Source organism: Pangasianodon hypophthalmus, chromosome 2 (genome assembly GCF_027358585.1).
Source record: "Pangasianodon hypophthalmus isolate fPanHyp1 chromosome 2, fPanHyp1.pri, whole genome shotgun sequence".
Lineage (NCBI taxonomy): Eukaryota > Metazoa > Chordata > Actinopteri > Siluriformes > Pangasiidae > Pangasianodon > Pangasianodon hypophthalmus.
In genome coordinates this window covers 14,217,507-14,237,008 of record NC_069711.1, presented here as the reverse complement: position 1 = coordinate 14,237,008, position 19,502 = coordinate 14,217,507, and the positions used below count along the sequence as shown (strand labels likewise).

Below are 19,502 nucleotides of genomic sequence, written 5' to 3'. Positions count from 1 at the left end.
TAGCTGGAGACGTAGGTCATTGTAACTGTCTAATTTAGTGCTGATTCTACCCACTGAGACACCACAGCCTGTCATGGAAGTGTGAGGCACGCCGTGGCCACGGGTGTACGTCTCTGTCTGTGTGTGTGTACAGGAGGTTCTGGCACAGTGGTGGCGTGGACTTCCTCATTCATTCCTATCACTCAGCTTTCTCAGCATCATTTTTTCTCTCTGTCGTACAGCTCGTCTTTGTGCATAAAGATTTGCTTTCTTATCCATTTTGCCACTAATTAAATATTAACTGGTGGAGGATTTATGCACTGAAAAAACCTCACTTCCTGCCAAATGAAGGTCCTGCTTTGTTGAGTGTAGTGCAGGGTGCTGGGCTGAGCTGCGACTCGCTGGATTAACTGTTAATTTCATTAGGAACAGAAAAAGAGGGATGGACTGTAGAATAACTTTACTAATAGCTCTTGGAGGAACTTTCCTTTAGGAAAGCCTCATCTATTCTTTTTTCCCCTCATCCTCACCTCTGTTCCCCTGCTTGTCCCACTTTTTCTTTTTCCTCTGCCCTGCACTCTGTTCTCATTCACCTCTCTCTGCTCTCTGTTCACAAAACCTCCCTCCTGAGACAAATTCACTTCCTGTTATCTCTCCTCTTATTTATTCTCTCCTCTCTTCTTTCCTCCTCTCCTCTTCCCGCCTCTATTCTCCTCTCCTCTCCTCTATTCTCCTCTCCTCTCCTCTATTCTCATCTATTCTCCTGTCCTCTATTCTCCTCTCCTCTCCTCTATTCTCATCTATTCTCCTGTCCTCTATTCTCGTCTCTCCTCTCCTCTATTCTCCTCTCCTCTATTCTCATCTATTCTCCTGTCCTCTATTCTCGTCTCTCCTCTCCTCTATTCTGCTCTCTCCTCTCCTCTATTCTCCTCTATTCTCATCTATTCTCCTCTATTCTCATCTCTCCTCTCCTCTGTTCTCACCTATTCTATTCTTCTCTCATCCTCTCTTCTGTCCTCTCCTCTCCTCTCCTTTATTCTCTTCTCCTATCCACTATCCTCCTCATATCACCTTCTCCTCTACCTTTTTCTTCTCTTCTCTATTCTCTTCTCCTCTCCTTACCTCATCTCACCTCTCCATTCTCCCTTTTTTTGTATTCTCTTTCTGTTCTCTGTCTCTCCTCTACTTTTTCTCCTCTCCTCTCCTCTGTTCTCTTCTCCTCTCCTCTCCTCTCCTCACCTTACCTCTTTTCCATCTTCCCCTCCTCACCTTCACCTCTACTTTTTCTTCTCTTCTCTGTTCTCCTCCTCTCCTCTCCTCTCCTTACTTTGTTCCCTTCACCTACTCTACTTTATTCTCTTTCCCCCTCTTTTCCTCTTCTCTCCTTTATATATGTCTTCTCTTCCTCTATTCTGCTATTCCCTTGTTTCATCTATTCTCCTCTTTCCTCTCCTTCTCTTCCTCCTTCTCTCCTCATCTCTTTGAGTATGGTAGGTGATTAGTTTTCTGCTCCTCCAGGCTTTATTTAAGGTGTGACTAAGAACAGACTCTTTTATCATGTTCTAACACTCTTGCTTCTCTTTCTCCTCATCATTCCCCCAATTCAGCTCACACGTTGTAGCCTCTTACCTCACATCTCACGCTTTCACACGCATTCGTTGTCACCTCTTTTCTGCCTCACTAACATCCTCGCAGGTGCGCTCCAGAGGTGAGGAGCAGAGAAAAGAAAAGAAGCTGTTCATTGAGCTTTAACTTAAGAGGGCTTCTGAAGTTATACTGTGAATGCAGTGCTCTCTGTGCTGCATGAGTGCACACTTGGTGTAATGACTGATGGCTAAAAGCACTTCATTCTCTGGCACAGTTGTTTCCGGAGACGGGGCCGCGCCAGGGAGGCACCCAGCTCACCATCACCGGAGAGAACCTGGGCCTGCAGTTTCGCGACATCCAGAATGGCATCCGCATTGGGAAGGTGGCCTGCCAGCCAATCGAGGAGGAGTACATCAGTGCTGAACAGTGAGTTCCCTCCAATTCATCATCTTTCCCTCTCGTTTCTCATTTATTGCAGTACTGTAATGTAAGGTGCCAGTTACTGCATACTAATTTACTGACTCTGGCCCATTAAGTAATGGCTCGTATTGAGCCCTTTGTAATGTTTAGCATTAGTCCATTGTAATGGCAGTGTAATAACGTGATCTAATGTGTGAAAGATAACTGCACTTCGATAACTCTCTTACTGAGGGGCAGAATGACTGTGACGGCCATTTAACCTTGCCCAGAGGAGCTGATTACGTCTCGCTATTAAGATGAGCAGGTTTAATTGAACCCGATTTGTCGTTTCAGGATCAGGCAAGGTGAACAACCCTACCCTCAGACTCCCCGTGTGTGTGTGTATGCGCGTGTGTATGTGTCTGTCAGAGAGAGAGAGAGAGAGAGAGAGAGAGAGAAAGAAAAAATGTGTGTTAATGTCAGGGGTCATTGCAAGTTCATTTAGACAGGAATCCGATACACTGAGACAATTATGCACCACATGCACTTTATTTTGCCATGCAGCATGATTTATTAAAGTAACTAAGTGTGAATCAGAAGCACTTGTAGGCGTTCACAAAAAAAAAAAAAAAAAGTGGCTCTGTCATCTCTGACCAGATTTGTCATAATCTGGCCGTTTCTGTAATCGCCATGGGGATGCTGTTGCCGTGGTAGCGGTTGTATTGGAACATAGAGATGTGCGTCTCCGTGGGCGCAGTGCCATGGCCACCTGCACAGGGGAAGGAGGCAGGGGAGCTGATAACCCACTATAGGAGGAGGAGATGCCCTGAGGCATGATGGGAAGGGTGGACATATTTCATTAATCACAGGGATGCTAATACATGCACACACACACACACACACACACACACACACACACACACACACACACACACACACACACGCTACACCCAGCTAATTAACCCACCAGTGAGAACACATGCAAAAGGTCCAGCTCTGTGTGTGTGTGAGAGCGAGTGCCCTCAGGTACTGTACTAACTCAGCTCTGCTCTCCTCACTATCCTGTCTTGCTCCTCGATCACTGCTGAAATGGGTTTTCATTAGAGCAGTGGGGGGCCTTAGGCTACTTCCAGAGCTCTCCCAGCTCTCCCTCATTCATCTCTCATCCATCCATCTCTCTCTCTCTCTCTCTCTCTCTCTCTCTCCTCTGTCTCTTCAGCACTGTGTTAAACTCGCCAGTGAAATTACTGACATGCTTGCTGATGAAGGGTTTTTACATTGCATCAAAGATAAGATGAGAGAATTGCGCCCTGACAAAATTATTACCAATTATTGAACAACATATGGCACAATAAAAAATGTCCAGTAGCCTACATGACGTGGCCCATGTGACCTGGAAACTAAAGTATTTCTTTTCATGTTTGTTGTGTTGATACTAACGTTTGTCTGTTTATTTATTTATATTTCTGAGAAAATTGAAAAATTGAAAAAAAAATTCTGAGAAAATGAGAAAAATTATACTGCATTTATTCATCTTTTTTTTTTTTTTTTTAGCACAAAAAGCAAACTAGACTATTTCAGAGCATTTTGAAAATCTTTGGAGTCTAGCATGCCATCACAAGACAAAGAAGTTCTCAGATTTCACACAGTGTAAATGAATAGAAGTTATTTTGTTTGTTTCTTTGCTCCTGTACAGAGCCAAAGTTTTTATTTATTTATTTATTGATTTTAATTCGGTGTTTGTGACGGCAGAATGCACTGGCTACATAAAAACCGTCTTCATGTTTAAAATTGCTTAGTTACAGATGATTGCCATTTCAGTTATATGAATGGACCAAAATAGACTAATTTAATAATATTTTTTATTAAAATGTGAACACGCTGGAGGAATATTTTGAAGGTGATGTGAGATTGCTGTTTGATTAAGTGTGAACATGTGGATGTCTTCTCATTCTGCCTGTAGGATTGTGTGTCGTGTAGCAGATGCTACAGGCTATCGGGTGCAGGAGGCTCAGGTGGAGGTGTGTGTGAGAGACTGCCAGCCCGAGTACAGAGCCGTCTCCCCTAAAGCCTTCACATTTGTGGTGAGTACTCCATTAGCTCAAGCTCGAGCTGTGCACTGGTAGTAGTACTAAAAACAGTATATTTAATTTATAATGTGTCTTTTACTATACATGGAATACAGATCAATGATTTAATAGAGGTGAGGTGGGTGATATGGAAAATAACCCATCATGCACTTGCGCAATAAACAATGTGAGCAAGGAAATAGCTCAGGTCATGCTGTTATAAGAAAATAATCAACTCCAGGGTGGTGTGATGTGGTGTTCATTATTTTCCAGGAGCAGCACATACCAGTGTTTTATTTCTCTTATACCACAGCAATTTGCCAATGATTCCCATTTTTATTTATTAAATAAAACACAGCATACTTTCTATAGCGACTTAATATTGTAGAATGCCTTGGAAATATTAGTTCCTCTCATCACTTACATTATAGCAGCTATATACAGTAGTTATAATGTCACCTGCTTTATTTTTGTTTATAAGTCAAAAACTGAGAACCTGGAAAAGTCCTCTGTCCTGAAGACTTTCCCCTGGTAGACATTTTAAAGCGACATTATTACCTCTGACTTACTTACAAAGCGCTGACACACAGGAATGTTTTTCTTTAATAAATAGCATTTTTTCTTTTTCATTTGGTTTATTATTAGGCTTATGAGCTACTGAACTACAGAAATGATGAGATCTTAGAATGAGCGCATTAATATAAGCCTGTGATTTGAATTGCAGCCGGTCCTATAGTCAGAGTCGTGCTGTAATAGAAAACTAATCAACACTTTCTCAACAGATAGATTTGAGAATTCAGCAGTGAATGAATACATTTCCACATCCAACAGCTACCGTCATATTAATGTCTCATTCTAAAAAAAAAAGAAAGAAAAGAAAAAAGCGTTTTTTACATTAAAAAATTATACACATTTTATAAATGGAAACTATTTAAATAGGAACCAGGGTTTAAAAAAAAAATAAAGCAATTAGTAAAATAAAAAGTCTGTTACTATGCATAATAAGGAGCTTTATTGTTGTAGAGCCACTGACGATAACTGCAATACTCTCAGAAATATGTATCATGACATAATTTATAATGACTTCAATATCATATCATCTAGTCCACACTCATGGTTTTATCGAATATTAAAAGAAGACAGTAGAGTAAAACAGAACCTGTTAATATAGACATAGAACATAGAATTTACATAGAATCTTTTTGAGAGTTTACATGAATAAAAAGTAAATGAGTAAGTCAAATATAAAATAAGTCATAAAATGAATTTGAAAGTGGTATGATGTACATTTACACTGCTGCTTTGTGTCTTTCTCTTCCTTCTCAGCAGAAGCTAATCATAAGCTGTTGTTCTGAGGGGGTTAAAAGTTATAAACATCATAACTGTATCATTGAATGTACTTGATGATTGTGATTTCTCTCCCTCTCTTTGTGATTGTGTGTGTGTGTGTGTGTGTGTGTGTGTGTGTGTGTGTGTGTGTATGCATCCTCAGTCTCCGTACTTCACGCGGGTGATGCCGTCCCGTGGTCCGTTCTCTGGCGGGACAAAGATCACAATCCACGGCAGCCACCTGAACGCCGGCAGCGCCGTGTCAGTCAAGATCGGCCTCAATACCTGCCGCTTTGAGAGGTAACCCTCATCTCCCCTCACACCTCACTTTATTTTTTTTTTTCTTTGGTTTCCCCTGGATCAGTATACATGGTTAAAGTACATCCTGCTGCTTTATGTGGAAATATCCCAAAGTGAATTGAAAGTGTGCTCAGAAAAAGAGCATCCATTCGAAATGAAGTGTGTGATGTGTTAATCTCGTAATATCTGTCTGCTCTGATGTCTGGGTGAAGGATGCAGATTAGTTCAAAGGTTTCACACTGAGATTTTGCTGTTGTTGGTGTTGGTGTGATGGAAGTGTGATGGAGGGAATGCTACTTCCTCCACTGTGCTCTCACCACCAACACTTCAGAATTTCCAGCATCTGGCATTCAATCTTAGCTAGGTGGTTTATCCTATGCTTAAAGCGATTCCTCATAGCGGAAATCCACTTCCATACACCCTATCTGCATGCCCACACACTGTCTGACATGTTGTAAGGAGCGACAGGCATGCAGGAGGATTTGAAGGCACACAGAGGGTAGCTTGATTTGGGCCTGCCAAGTGGTGTGTGTGTATGTGTGCATGAGAGAGAGAGAGAGACACACAGAGAAAGAGAAAAGAAGGGTTTTGTGTACTTTCATATCTGGGGCGGCCCACCATGTGGGCTCCTACAGCCAGACTCCAACAGCGTGCAGGAGGGAACCAGAGCCTTTCGCCTACACACACTTCATACCTCACTGAGGCGGATGGGCTGCTTCTTTTTTTTTCTGAATAAGATGAGTGCTTTTAAGTGTGTGTGTGTAAAGGGCTTTTTGTTTAAGCAGTCATTCATTGGCTTATCTAGCCCCTGCAACATCTTCATGTCATTTCCTTTCCTATCTCTGGTTTTCACTCTCGTCTGCTTCTTTACACCTCTTGCCATCCTTTTCTGTCTTTTCTTCTTCTCGCTCCCTCTCTCCCTCTCCCTCTCTCTCTCTCTCTCTCTCTTTCTCTCTCTCCCCCTCCCTCTCTCGCTCTCTCTCCCTGCACTTCTGACAACAACCTTGTCAAAATATGTACAGAACTCTGTGGGTATCTCGGCTGCGTGTTGTGAAAAATGGTTGCCAGGGCAACACGGAGAGAGGATCAGTATAAGAATTCCATGCACACACGCTCACACATGCTGAGACACACTCTTCATCCGAAACAGGAAGATGAGAGAAGTGTCTCGCTTTTGTTTTATTCGTTCCTCATTATGCATCCTATAAATTTTGCCCTGAATGTTCTGTAGTAATGCTTGGAGAAACATGCGTGCTCACACACACACACACACACACACACACACACACACACACACACACACACACACATAAACACATCCTAAATCAACACTTCTAATATTTGTACTGAATGGAAGATGCTGTACACTGTGTCATTGTTTTAAAGTCAGGAAAATAATAAATTGTTGTATGCTTTGCGATTCTCTTTTGCATCGATGTACAAAACCAAATAATCCTGACATATATTAATCAAATAATGCTTATATATAGGTTTATACATAAATTGATTTGTAATTGAAAAATGTTAATAGTAAACATAACAGGATATTCATTTTAAAAATATAATTACTTTAATAATTTATTATTATGTAAGGCATTATAATTTTATACTGGCACACACCAAACAAACATTAGCTATATCGGAACACTGCATTAGTATCAAATAACTGCCTTAAAATATCACAAGGAGGCAATTTCATAATTTCATAAGGCATAAAAACCCACCGTATTCCCTTGTATACACACAGGCGGAATCTCAAATAGCTTACTGTATGTGCTCACAGCATAGGGTTTAGTGTAATATTATATTACATAAGGTATAATATAAAATTGTTTTATTGTAGAGTCACTACATGCCTAGAAGAATTTGAGTGATAAGTGACACACAAAAAGCAAAAAATGGGGCAAATTGGGTTTTTTTTTTCTCTCAACTACTTAAAATGCTGCTTAATTTTTAAAACATTGAAAATAAAGTATTCCATAAATGACCTGGATTTATTGAGAGCAATTTTTTTCTACATCAAATGACAGGTCTTTCAGCCAAGATTTATAGGAAATGTGTTTCTGTTGCCTTACATTAAGAGACTATACTAAGTAGAATTTCCCGTTTTAAACTCTTGTTTTTTCCCTACAAATATGTAAATACTGTGGAAATTCTAAAAGCACCTGAACTGTGGCATTTGTTCTGAAAGCTTTAATGGAAGTATATTAAGGCTAGGGTTTTTTTCATGGTGAGTACTGTGTATTAAATGCAGCAAGTGGTTGTACTAAACCAGTAAAAAAAAAAAAAACAAGATGCATTAAGAATTGATTTAGAATTGCATCTTGGCACTCTACATCAACATCCAATTGAAGCATGAGTTCCCTAAAGATTCTCACCTTTCCTTTCAAGTGTCTGTTTGCGTGTAATGATCTGTGTGTGTTTGTGTGTGTGTGTGTGTGTGTGTGCGTGCTCCAGGCGCAGCGCGAGGGAGATTGTGTGTGTAACTCCAGCGGGTTCAGCGATCGGCGGCACCCCGGTGATGGTGGACATTAACTTTGCAGAGCTGAGGAACCCCGAGGTGAAGTTCAACTACACGGACGACCCAACAATATTGAAGATCGAACCCAACTGGAGCATTACCAGGTACACAGGCGAGGACAAATAGATGGAGGGATAGACAGCTACACTGATGAACAGATAGCAGAGTGGGCAGAGAAGTATGGCCATATGTTTGAATTGGTAGTGTTACTAAAAGACTGGAGAAGTGTAGGAGGCATGTAGGAGCTTAATCTGCTTGAGACATGTGTGTGTGTGGCAAGATGACCGTGTGGGTGTGTGACTGAGGGAACGCATAGACTTCATTTCATTTCAGACTATGTAAAACATCCACAGTTGTCTTTTTTCTCAAGTGTATTCTCGTATGTGATGCATGTTGCGTGCTTGAGAAAGAGAGGGAAGATAGGCAGCCATGTCTCCAGGGATCACACCAACATCAGAGTTGACAGGGAAAAAAATGGCCACCAGCGGGACCGTGTTTCAAAACAGTGGCATACTAGCATCCTGAAAATGAGAGCAAGCCTTGTGCCATCCTCACACAGCGCTCAGTCAGTAGTGGAGTGGTGTGAGGTGTGAAACAGCGAGAGAATGAGCATGCGAATGCATTCGCCTGGGGGGAATGACCTCTTTAGGCCTCATATTTGCTGTTGCTATGATCCCATCAGAGCTTTGCTTGACTGACAGTCTAGCAATGAGTTTACTCCCCTCGTCTGAGGGAGTAGCTCACTTTTCCTGCTGACTTAAACATCTGTAATATCGCACCATTCTACTGACGAGGCAAGTATCGGACCATGAGTCACAGCTGACTCGTGGGCCAATAGTTAAGCCTAACCACCATCCCTTGGTGTGTACTTTACACACTTGTTCTATAGGCTAACACCTTTCTAATTACATTACTTATCAGTGATAGGCCGCAGTGGGGTTTTACACATGAAACTATGAAATTGCTCACCAGAGAGTATGAGGGACAGAATGAGGTTTTCAGATGGACTATATTTACCCTTCTAATTACCTATCTGAATGTGTGAGTGTAATGATCAGTAATTGCTAAATCACAGCTTAATCACAATTAATAGGTAACCAGAGGCTAATTACCTAATTAAGTCATCATATTGGACACTATGGTGACCCAGATAGGTTAATGGCTAATTCATACGTACAGAAGACAGCATGTTACAAGAGCATTATCTGTATTTTGTAATGGAATATGGATGGATTGGGTTTTGCCTAGTTTGATTTAGTTACTGATTGAGCGATCTCCAGTAGATAGTCACTTGTGTGGTTTGGAGTGTGTTTGTCAGCCATTGTATAATGCGTACAGTCACTCCGTGTTTATCCACAAGTCGACGGCAATTTAGTTCAAGAAGCTCTATGGGAATGTTTATATTTACAGTTATAGTTTGTGAATTATTGGGGTTTTACATAAATTACTCCTAATAAGTGACCTAATCTTCATCTAAGTCCTATTAACTTTTTTAAAATCCCTGAAACTTTATAAACATTCATTTTTGTGGTCGTATTCTTTCTGAGGAATTAATTTGAGTGCACAGAATTGTCAGAGTACCAAAAGTGTTACTGCATTGCTTTTCTACATTTCTTTGGTGGGTTGGGGGGAATGAGAACCTCACTGGAAAATCTGATTTAGTATTAAAAAACTAACAGGAAAGTGTTCTTGCACCTAAAACTATAAGACTCCACCGTGCACATGCAGGCAAGGCAACAGCACAGGAAGGGGTGGACATGTGCAGGGATGCCAGAATTGCCAATTTGCATATTGCAGTATCTGGATTTCTTGATTAGCATAGACGTAAGGAATCCTTTTTTCTGTTTTCTGTTAATTAATGCAGTTTCTTTATGGAAACATCAAGCTATATATTTTCCAATATTGCCAAAAAATCTATCAGGGTATGTCTACTGATGATTTATTGATCAAGGTCATTGACGTATGTGAGCCCTTATCTTTAGTGACTAAATAAGTAAGGAGTAAAACACTTAGGGAAGTGCTGTTATAACACTTATCGGGATGTGTTAAAATAATCAGTGACAGGGTGGTGTGATGCCATTACCACTTTGAAGTTGACTTTTTTTCTGTAAGAACATGGCCCGAAGCCCAGCTTTTTTTTTTTCTTTCTTTCTCTTGAATTTAATGAGACAGATACACAACTTGTTATGTTACCGAGAAACCCGAAAGCACAAACTCCTCTGTTCTCCATCTGTGGCCAGGAGCCCAAGAGAGCAAAATTGGCCGTGCTGTCGGGGAGGGTGATATGGCATTCTGTCTCCCCTGTCAATCACAGCGACACTAGCCAATCATGGACGTATGTGAGCTCATGCATGTGGAAGTGGGCGGATAGCATTTTCCACCGAGTCTGTTACACCGCCCCCTGATGTTGCATGAGCAGCAGTTTGAAAAAAAAGATGCGGTCAGCTGACTTCACATGTCTCAGAGGAAGCACGTGATGGCCTTCGCCCTCCCTGGTTGGTTGCTGTCATATGATAGGGGGAGAGTTGCATTATGGGTGGGAATTGGCAGTGCCTAAATCTTCTCTGTCCTGAAGACTCTCCTGTGGTGGAAAACTTACTGACAGTTACAAAGCTCTGCCACCCAGGACTCCATAAATATTAAATTATACAACAATTATACCTTTTTCTTTGTTAAATAACAACACATTTTTTAGGTTATGTGGAACATCTTCTGTACAAGTCCTTGGGAATTATCTGTTACTAGAGAAACAAGCATGTATAAAAACCTGGCCAGTCAGATTTGAGAATTCGACAGCTCTGTGGTATACTTAAAAGATTCGGAGAGAATAAAAGATTAATAGATTCGCTCTCAATTTTCAGTCTCTTATAATATACTCTAGCACTCCAGTCTGGTAAAGACACTTGACTTGATAGGTTGCTTTCAGAATGGCTAAAGTGTGTATTATGGAGGATTGTGTTGCTGTGTTGTGTTGGCAGAGTGGTTAGTGCAAGGGCAGCTGGAGGCACTGGAAATAATTCGAGGCTAGATAGTTGAATAGAACTTCTAGAAGGAGGTATAAATTATTTGTTTTTATAGCCTTGTGTTCTTTTCTTTAGTGGTGGGACTCCGCTGACCGTCACTGGAACTAACCTTGCCACTGTGAGAGAGCCCAAGATGAGAGCAAAGTCTGGAGCAATCAAGTCTGTTAATGTAAGTGTATACACACACATACACACACACACACAACACTATAGTGGTGCAGTGTATGTAATTATCTCCTCTTTGCAGCTTGGACACCAAAATCCCCCCAGTGTCTTTCCCTTAGTTTTTTCCCTTTAGCACAATAAAAATACATTTCCCCATAGAAACAGGTCCATGGGGGGTGTTTAATTGCCCTCCCAGTAACCCTGCCTTAGGCTTTTTTTGCACATGTGTGTGTTTCTGCAAGTGTTTGAGTGCAGATGTGTGGCACTGCATCTCCTTTAAGCAGTTTAACCTTTTAAATGTCAGCCACTGACAGAAAATCAGGTCTAAAAGAGAAGTTGCCGAGGTCTCCGACTGAGCCCCTGCAGGGCTGGAGGAACCTTTCTCCAACAAGACCTACGCATTTTTATCCCCTCTCTTCTCCTCATCCTACTCAGTCCATTCTCTCCGTCTCTGTCCTTCTACCTATTTACCCTCAGTTAATCCGTATATATCCACTGAGTTTATGTCTAACTTCACCCTTTATAGAGTCTTGTGGAGTTTTTATTTTTAGAAAAATGCTTGGGATCTTTAGTGGATTCGTACCTTCATATATTCTGTTATATCAGAAAGGATTGTTCCCTAATGTTAAACATGTCACCATTTTAATACTGGTTATATTGATTGTAATTAACATCTGACCATTTTAATGACCTTTTATTGAATGTTTAGTGTTTTATCCATTTTTTACGAGTATCTATAATTAATAAAATCCCTAAGAGGGTTGACATCTTTTTCTCCTTCTCGTCCTCTCGCTTTCAGAACTGTACAGTGGTCAATAACACAGTGATGGTGTGCCTGGCTCCCTCAGTGGTAGGTTCAGACACTGAGAGAAGTGTATCGGAGGCGGGCACCAGTCCAGATGAGATAGGCTTTATTATGGATAATGTCTACTCACTGCTGGTGGTCAATGAGAGCTTCACCTACTACCCTGACCCTGTGTTTGAACCCCTCCCTCCGACCATGCTGGAGCTCAAGCCAGGCTCACCTCTCATTCTCAAGGTAGGGGTCTGACTCTTATTTAACAATACATATATTTTACTACGCAGTCTCTCTATCGAGCAGATTGTTTAAACAATGAATGTCACTGAAGCAGAAAGTACGTGAGTCCTTATACTTATTCCCTGAAATGTAATAGAATTATGACGTGTCTCTCTCACACACTGTCTCACTGGAATGCTTAAATATGTGGGCATGGGTGGCAATTAAAGTTCTGAGCTATTGATCTAATGGTTCAAATACAGAGGTGCCAAGATCTACAGTTTAGCCACATGTAGACATTTATTTTGAAGACAGGGGAGCAACTTCAGAAAAATATGCTTTTCTCACTGCAAAAACTCCTCATCTAGTCAAGACTTACAATCTTATTTCTAGCTATAAAATCTTATTGATCTTATTTTAAGAATAAAATCCTATGCATGAGCAGATTGTGTAAGATTATTATGCTTGTTTTAAGATTATTTATCTTTTTTTTTTCTTACTTAGTTAGCAAAGCTTAAAGTTAGTTATTTCACCTGCAAATTAAGCTTATTTACCATCACAGGCATCATTTGAGGCCAGCCTTGTATCTTTTAACACTTTGTTTTAGCTGTAATAACTGGTTTTAAGGTTGCGCAGTAAAAAATGCTTGGAATAAGTGTTTTAATGCTTATTTTAAGACATTTTGTTCTTTTCTAAAGCCTAGATATGTTTTTTTATTTCAAGAAATCTTACCAAGTGTAATTATCTTACTGCACTGGCAGATAATTTGACTTGTTTCTAGTCTGTATCTTCTTAAATCATGCATTAGTTTCTTATATTTAGATGGTTATTTTTTGCAGTGCTGTCTTGAATGTTAGATAAAACAACAGTAAGACCAAACACGCAAAAAAAAATTTGCCTGGCAGAAAAGGCAATTCACTGAAGGGGAAAGGACATGGGACGTGAAAAAAAAAAAACACACATTTGCTTTTGGTTGCAGTTTTCTTCACTTTATCAGTGCGGATTTTATATACTCCAGGTAAGAGGTATTCACTGTGGGGTGCAAAAGAATTAAAAATAAAACATTTTTAAAAGACTTTTATGAGACCTGCAAACCTCTGCACACTTTACATAGGAGTGCTACATTTTAACATTTGAGTACAATGGAACATACTCCAAAATTTTTCATAATAAAAATGGCAGATGAGCTAATCGACGTTTGTCACTCCGATATTAAGTGACACACTCTAGAAGCCCCTCCCTGTTCCCCATTTTACACTAGTAATGTTTTGGCCCGTGCTCATGGTGCTTGAAAGATGAATTGACTTTCTGATGAAGTAAATGGAGAATGTTTTGAGTTCACCGAATGGTCAAAAACAGCACTTACTGACCAAAACTGGGAAGTGGGCCTCATGGGTAAAAGGTTTGGATGCTTCAAAACTAGGGGAATATTGATCTGTGAATTCACAAGCCTTGGTCTTGTGAGCCAGGAGAAAACAAGAAGACAGGACTGTGGTCTCTTTGGTCAGTTAAAAGAAATCAGGGAGGAGCTGCTTATTACCAAGTACTGCTCACTCTGAACTCTTGCATCACTGTTTTCTTACTGTTGCTTGGCGCACATCTGAAAAAATAAAATAAAATAGCCATCTTGTCCACTGACAAACACTAGGGTTTTTTGGTAAAATTCGGGTTTGTCTCTATACCTGCTAGGATTTTCTTGTTAGCAATGTTGACACCTCTGCAAATATCCTGGCTGCCAAAGAACCATTGCTGGGACTCTGACACATTTGACATTGGACCCCCTTAACCCTCAGTTGCCCAGCTGTGTGCTTAGACTGTTTCTCTATTATATGTCATATGAATAAACAAAGAAGTATTTCCTAATTTAACTTGTAATAATGATTAAAAAAAAACCTTATGAGGAGCCAGACTTGTTCACCGTCTTGTCTCTTTCAGAGTGATGTCCTTAAAATATGACTCCAATATCGACACTCAAATCATTCTCATTAATAATAGATGATCCAGTGAATCAGTGTTCCCAAACAAAGCTTTAGACGTATGAAGAACTAAGAAGTTCATGGCTTTCTGATTTTTAAAAAAATGAAAATTTTTTTGGCAACCTGTCTCTCTGTCACCGATAGCATCTGAAAGACTGTTTACTCTCCCCAGCATTCATTCCTCTCCTCTTTGAGCTGGCAATGCTTTAACCCATCTCCTCTGGTGATACTGACTTTATTCCACCCCCTCCTCCTTTTCCTCTCTGCCTGAACTTCAAAGCCCTAGTTTGAAAACCCGTTGTGGTATTTTTAATGGAAAATATTTCTTTTTCCCCTGAGCCAATTCGAATGTAAATACCGTAGCAAGCAGCACCGTGACTCCCATAACCAACTTTCTATAGTTAAATCAAACTCCGTAATGAAACCTTTTTGATTACAACTCTCCTGCCAAGCAGCAGAGCCCCCATCTCACCCTACACAGAAATTAGGAGCAGCAAATCAACCCAATTCCATTAAATAATTGCAGATAAATTAGATGTGCATCAGATTTTCCGTGCAATTAATTTTTTTTCTCTACTTTGTGCAAGGCCTCCTGGGTATATCACGAGGTGTGTGTATGTGTGTGTGTGAGTAAATCAACATGTGAGCGTGCACGTGCTTGAGTGTGTCACTATTTCTGGGTTTTATTTACACGTTTAATTGGATCCCCTCCGGTGGTTAATATCTCTGCGCACACTGCCATGCCAACCTTTCTCGGTCTATTCCGCCCCAGGCCTGCCTTGCCATGAGCCCCCTGGGGAGAGGGGATATTGGATATTGGCAAACTGACTATATCCATGAAAACGTTGGAATCCAGCATTATCCAGGCTCTATAGAAGAACCTTCACATGATTAGCTCTCTTTTTATCCTAAGCATATTGATGTGGAAAACAAAACAATTACAGCTTTTAATAAACTCCATCTACTGTACAGAGTGACTGAAGCTGAAGTCAGGTTTCTGTATGCATCTCTGAAGGTTCAGTCTGAATATGATATGGCCTGATGGGGATAGATAAGTTTAGTTAAATGTGGTACTGATTCAGCTGTCATCTGACCTGAAGCTGAGACACGCCCATAATTTACAGCTGACTGCTTAATTTGACTGCTTTGTACATGTAGTACATACTTAAACCTTTGCATTTGTGTGTTTTAGGGGAAGAACTTGATCCCGGCAGCTCCTGGAAACGCCAGGATGAACTACACCGTTCTGATAGGAGACGAGCCGTGTGTGTTGACCGTGTCGGAGGCTCAGCTCCTGTGTGAATGGCCTGACCTCACTGGCCAGCACAAAGTCACCGTGAGTTTACACACAGCCATAACAGGCTTCACCTTACACCTCTCTCGCACTACCGTTAGGCCATTTAATGTGCATAATAATACATAAGTACATAAATGTGCATGAATTTCACTCTCTTCCTAAAGCTATACTGGAAAAGTTTTATTTGCTAGTATGGTAAATGCATTATGAAGTATCCTTTTTTGCACATATCAGAATTTTCCCTCAACACACCACTTGGAAAAGGATTTATTTAAATGTGCCCTCTGCTCAAATGTCAGCATTTCTTTTATTATGTTTGCAGCTTTATTAGCGCACCATGGTGTTGCCTAAGGTCCTGATCGGAGTAATGTAGTATACTGGGGTGTTGGGTTCCCCTGTAATACTGAGAAAGGAATAAAACACAAAGGGCTGTGCTGTTATAAGAAAATAATCAGTGATGTAATAGTGTGAAGTAGCCTAGCCTTAGTGTTACCACCCCTAAAAACAATACCTATAATGGTATGTCTCTTTTTCACAGCAGTTTGCCAACAATTGCGAGTTTTTACTTGTTAAAAATGACGCATCATACTTTCTATTTGCTTACATTTAATGCTGTGGAACGTCCAAGAGACAAGTTAGTTCCTGTTATCGCTTATGTTACAGCCGCTATAAACAAGTCCCTGTGTTAAAGAATTAATAATGTATTAGAACGAGGACATTAATATAAACCTTGCTGCTGGCACTACTGTGCGAGCCCTTCTGTTAAAGAAAGTTAATCAACACCTTCTGACCAGTCAGTCGCAAGAAAATCAACAGCGCTGTGGTATTAAAAACTAATAAGAGCCCAGAGCAGTATATTGGAAGTATTCAGCGAGCAGCTCAGACGGCTTTTCCTCAGATTTTATGAATAAACATAATACCTTGCCTAGACTGTATTGTTAAATGCCACATCTTCACTCGCTTTCCATCCAAAACGTCATTAAACAAGCGTATAGGGTGTACTTTTATACCTGATATATGCTTTTATACTTTTTTTTTTCTTGCCTGAACAGAATGTTTTTTTTCCCCTCCTCTACTGAGAGTATTTATCCTCTATTGCATCTTCTCAGTTCTTTATTGTTGTTGTTTACCCTGCATTTATTCATCTTAACCTCTGGTCAACTTATTTCATATTCAGATGTGATTTTAAATGGTTTTGTCTATAGAGATTTGAGAAAAGTTGATTGTATTTACAGCCAGTAATGATTAGTGTGCTAGGAGACAAGCTGATCTGTGGTTTTTTTTTGTTTTGTTTTTTTTAAATTCCATCCGTAAAGCTGGAGCAACTTTCTTTTTTCCCTCACGGATTTTATACATTAATTTTCTTAATCTACCAAGGGTATTAAAATAGCATGCTGCTATTTTTCCCAAGCTGTCTGCTCTCCTTCTGAGTAAAAAGCCCTGAGGAGGAAAAAAGATAGATGGGGGAAAGGAAAGAGAGGGGGTAGACAGAACAAAAAAGAACGAGAGCCCCTCTGAGACCTGCAGGCCCAGATGTTTGTCCTCGACCTATATACTCTGACCTATATACGAGCTGGGTGAGGGAGCTGAACATCTAGAGTGCTTTTTGTTTTCCGCTTTCGTCTCACTTGGCTCATTTGCTGCATCCATTTTCTCTCATTCATGCGGCTTAAATCCCCCATCCCTCCGTTTCTCTCTTTAACCACTCAAATGTACTTGAATATCAAGCATTCACGCTGCACTGTGCTCTCTTGCCTTCACTGTACGGACTACATTTCCCACTATGCACCTCTTCCTGGTTAAATTGCGAGCGCATTGTAGAGATGTGCTAGTCCCGAGCCTAACGTAGTTTGTAATACCCTTCTGTGGTCGGTGCCGTTTAATTAATGTGCTCTGTGTGGAGGTGTGAGGTCTTAGTGGGTTTAATGGGAAAAGCTTTAGTCTGCGTGTTCCTGGTAATTACAGCTGTTAACAGCCACTTACTACAGAACACTCAACAGAGACATTAAGTGAAAACGCTGAAAACAGGGGGAGGTGCCACACTTCACACATTTTGGTAAAAAAAAAAAAAGTGTGTGTTTGTATTTGTGTGTGGTGCAGGTGCGTGTTGGAGGGTTCGAGTACTCCCCTGGTACGCTGCAGATCTATTCGGACAGCCTGCTCACCCTGCCCGCCATCATCGGCATCGGGGCCGGAGGAGGCCTGCTGCTGCTCATCATCATCATAGTCCTCATCGCGTACAAGCGCAAGTCCCGCGACGCCGACCGCACTCTCAAACGCCTGCAGCTGCAGATGGACAACCTGGAGTCCAGAGTGGCAATCGAGTGCAAGGAGGGTACGACCACTTCCTCTCTTTACTTCCTGTCTTTTCATATAATGTGCTGTCAGGTGCTGTCTGCCTTTCTGCGTTTGTTTTTGCTATTTTTTTTTTCTTTTTACCTTTTTTCCTTCTATATCTCTGCTGTTTCTTCCTTTCTTATTTTTTGTCTGTATCTTGTTTTTTTTCTTCCTTTTTTTATGTTTCATTTTTTATTCTTTCTTTGAGCATTTTTTCTATCTGTTCTTTATTTCTGGGTTCTTTCTTTTACTACATCTATTTTTCTTTCTGATTTTTTTTTTCTATATCTAGTTTTTTTATTCCTTGTTTTATTTAATTTTCCTTTCCAGTCTTTTTTTCTCTATAACATTCCTTATTTCTTTCTATATCTCTTTACTTTCTTTTCATTTCATTTTCCTTTTGTTTTTTCTTTCAAATATTTTTTCTTCTATAACTCATTTTGTTTCTCTTTATTGATTCTTTCATCCTCTTTCCCTTTCTGTTATGCTCCTTTGTACGTTTGCTTGTTACTGACTGACTGATCATAAAAAGCTCCTCCTAATGGCAATGCTTGGCAAAAGTCCCCTCTCTCTCTCTCTCTCTCTCTCTCTCTCTCTCTCTCTCTCCCTCTCCCTCTCTCTCTCTCTCTCACTCTCTCTCTCTCTCTCTCTCTGCATTGTGAAGGGCGTGAAGACTAGGCAGCCGTTATCTCAGTGTGGGTCTGCCCTGAGGCGATGCCCTCGTCCGTGTCCCAGCCCTGAGATTATGCAGACATGTAGACCCAGAGAGAGGGATGAGAGAAGCAGTAGAGAGAGAGCAAGTGCTTATGAGATAACAGGAGGAATGATCTCTAGGATGAACAGAGATTGAGTGCGAGGGAAGGAAAGCGAGAGCTCCATTGTCCCATTATTGCCATGGTCTCTGAAGTACTGTTTATGCACACTCTTAAATTCTCCTCCCTCTATGTGTAGCCTTAGTTTGAGTAGATTTTTCCCTGTGCCTGTGCGTCGTTTCTTTTGGTTATCCATTGATTGTTAGTCATGGCAGTAAATAATGCAGGTACTGATTGTTTAGACAGGTAAGAGGTGTACGTCTGAGAGGAACAAGACAATTGTCAAAGATCGCTTGTCTTCAGGCAAAACAAATACTAATACATTCCAATGAACCTCCCTCTCTTGCGCACTGTCTCCCTTGCTCTCGGTCACTCACCTCTCTTGCTTCTTCCTCTCTGCTTTCCTCATTAAGTTGCCAGCGGAGTCTCGGGCCTGTCAATAACCCACAATTCACCTCTCCTGTCCAGACAGGATGTCAAAGGTTGACATCCACGCCTGCTAAACTCTTCCCCCTCAGCTGCCCTGCAGTGCCTGAAAGAGACAGGCACACGGCTGCCCACACTCCTGCCTGTCAGAAATTATAAACACCCCCCTGCCAGAGCCTGTCCTCCCCACAAACAGGCATCTGCTGCAGCATCCTAAAGGAAGCGTTAAATCCCTCTGACAAGAGGCTGCACTTTTAGTGGCCT

At 40.9% G+C, this 19,502-nt stretch overlaps 1 protein-coding gene across 3 annotated transcripts in view; it reads left to right on the top strand.

Moving 5' to 3' along the window:
- plxna1b (plexin A1b) overlaps positions 1 to 19,502 on the top strand; it is a 179,407-nt gene that overhangs the window by 144,968 nt on the left and 14,937 nt on the right. For all 3 annotated transcript variants that reach the window (XM_026909744.3, XM_053230496.1, XM_034311693.2), the window contains 8 exons: positions 1,841 to 1,992; positions 3,929 to 4,049; positions 5,527 to 5,663; positions 8,121 to 8,288; positions 11,283 to 11,376; positions 12,172 to 12,411; positions 15,559 to 15,702; positions 17,764 to 17,998. In XM_026909744.3, coding sequence (XP_026765545.1) covers positions 1,841 to 1,992; positions 3,929 to 4,049; positions 5,527 to 5,663; positions 8,121 to 8,288; positions 11,283 to 11,376; positions 12,172 to 12,411; positions 15,559 to 15,702; positions 17,764 to 17,998 — 1,291 coding nt within the window. The remainder of the gene's footprint in view (positions 1 to 1,840; positions 1,993 to 3,928; positions 4,050 to 5,526; positions 5,664 to 8,120; positions 8,289 to 11,282; positions 11,377 to 12,171; positions 12,412 to 15,558; positions 15,703 to 17,763; positions 17,999 to 19,502) is intronic.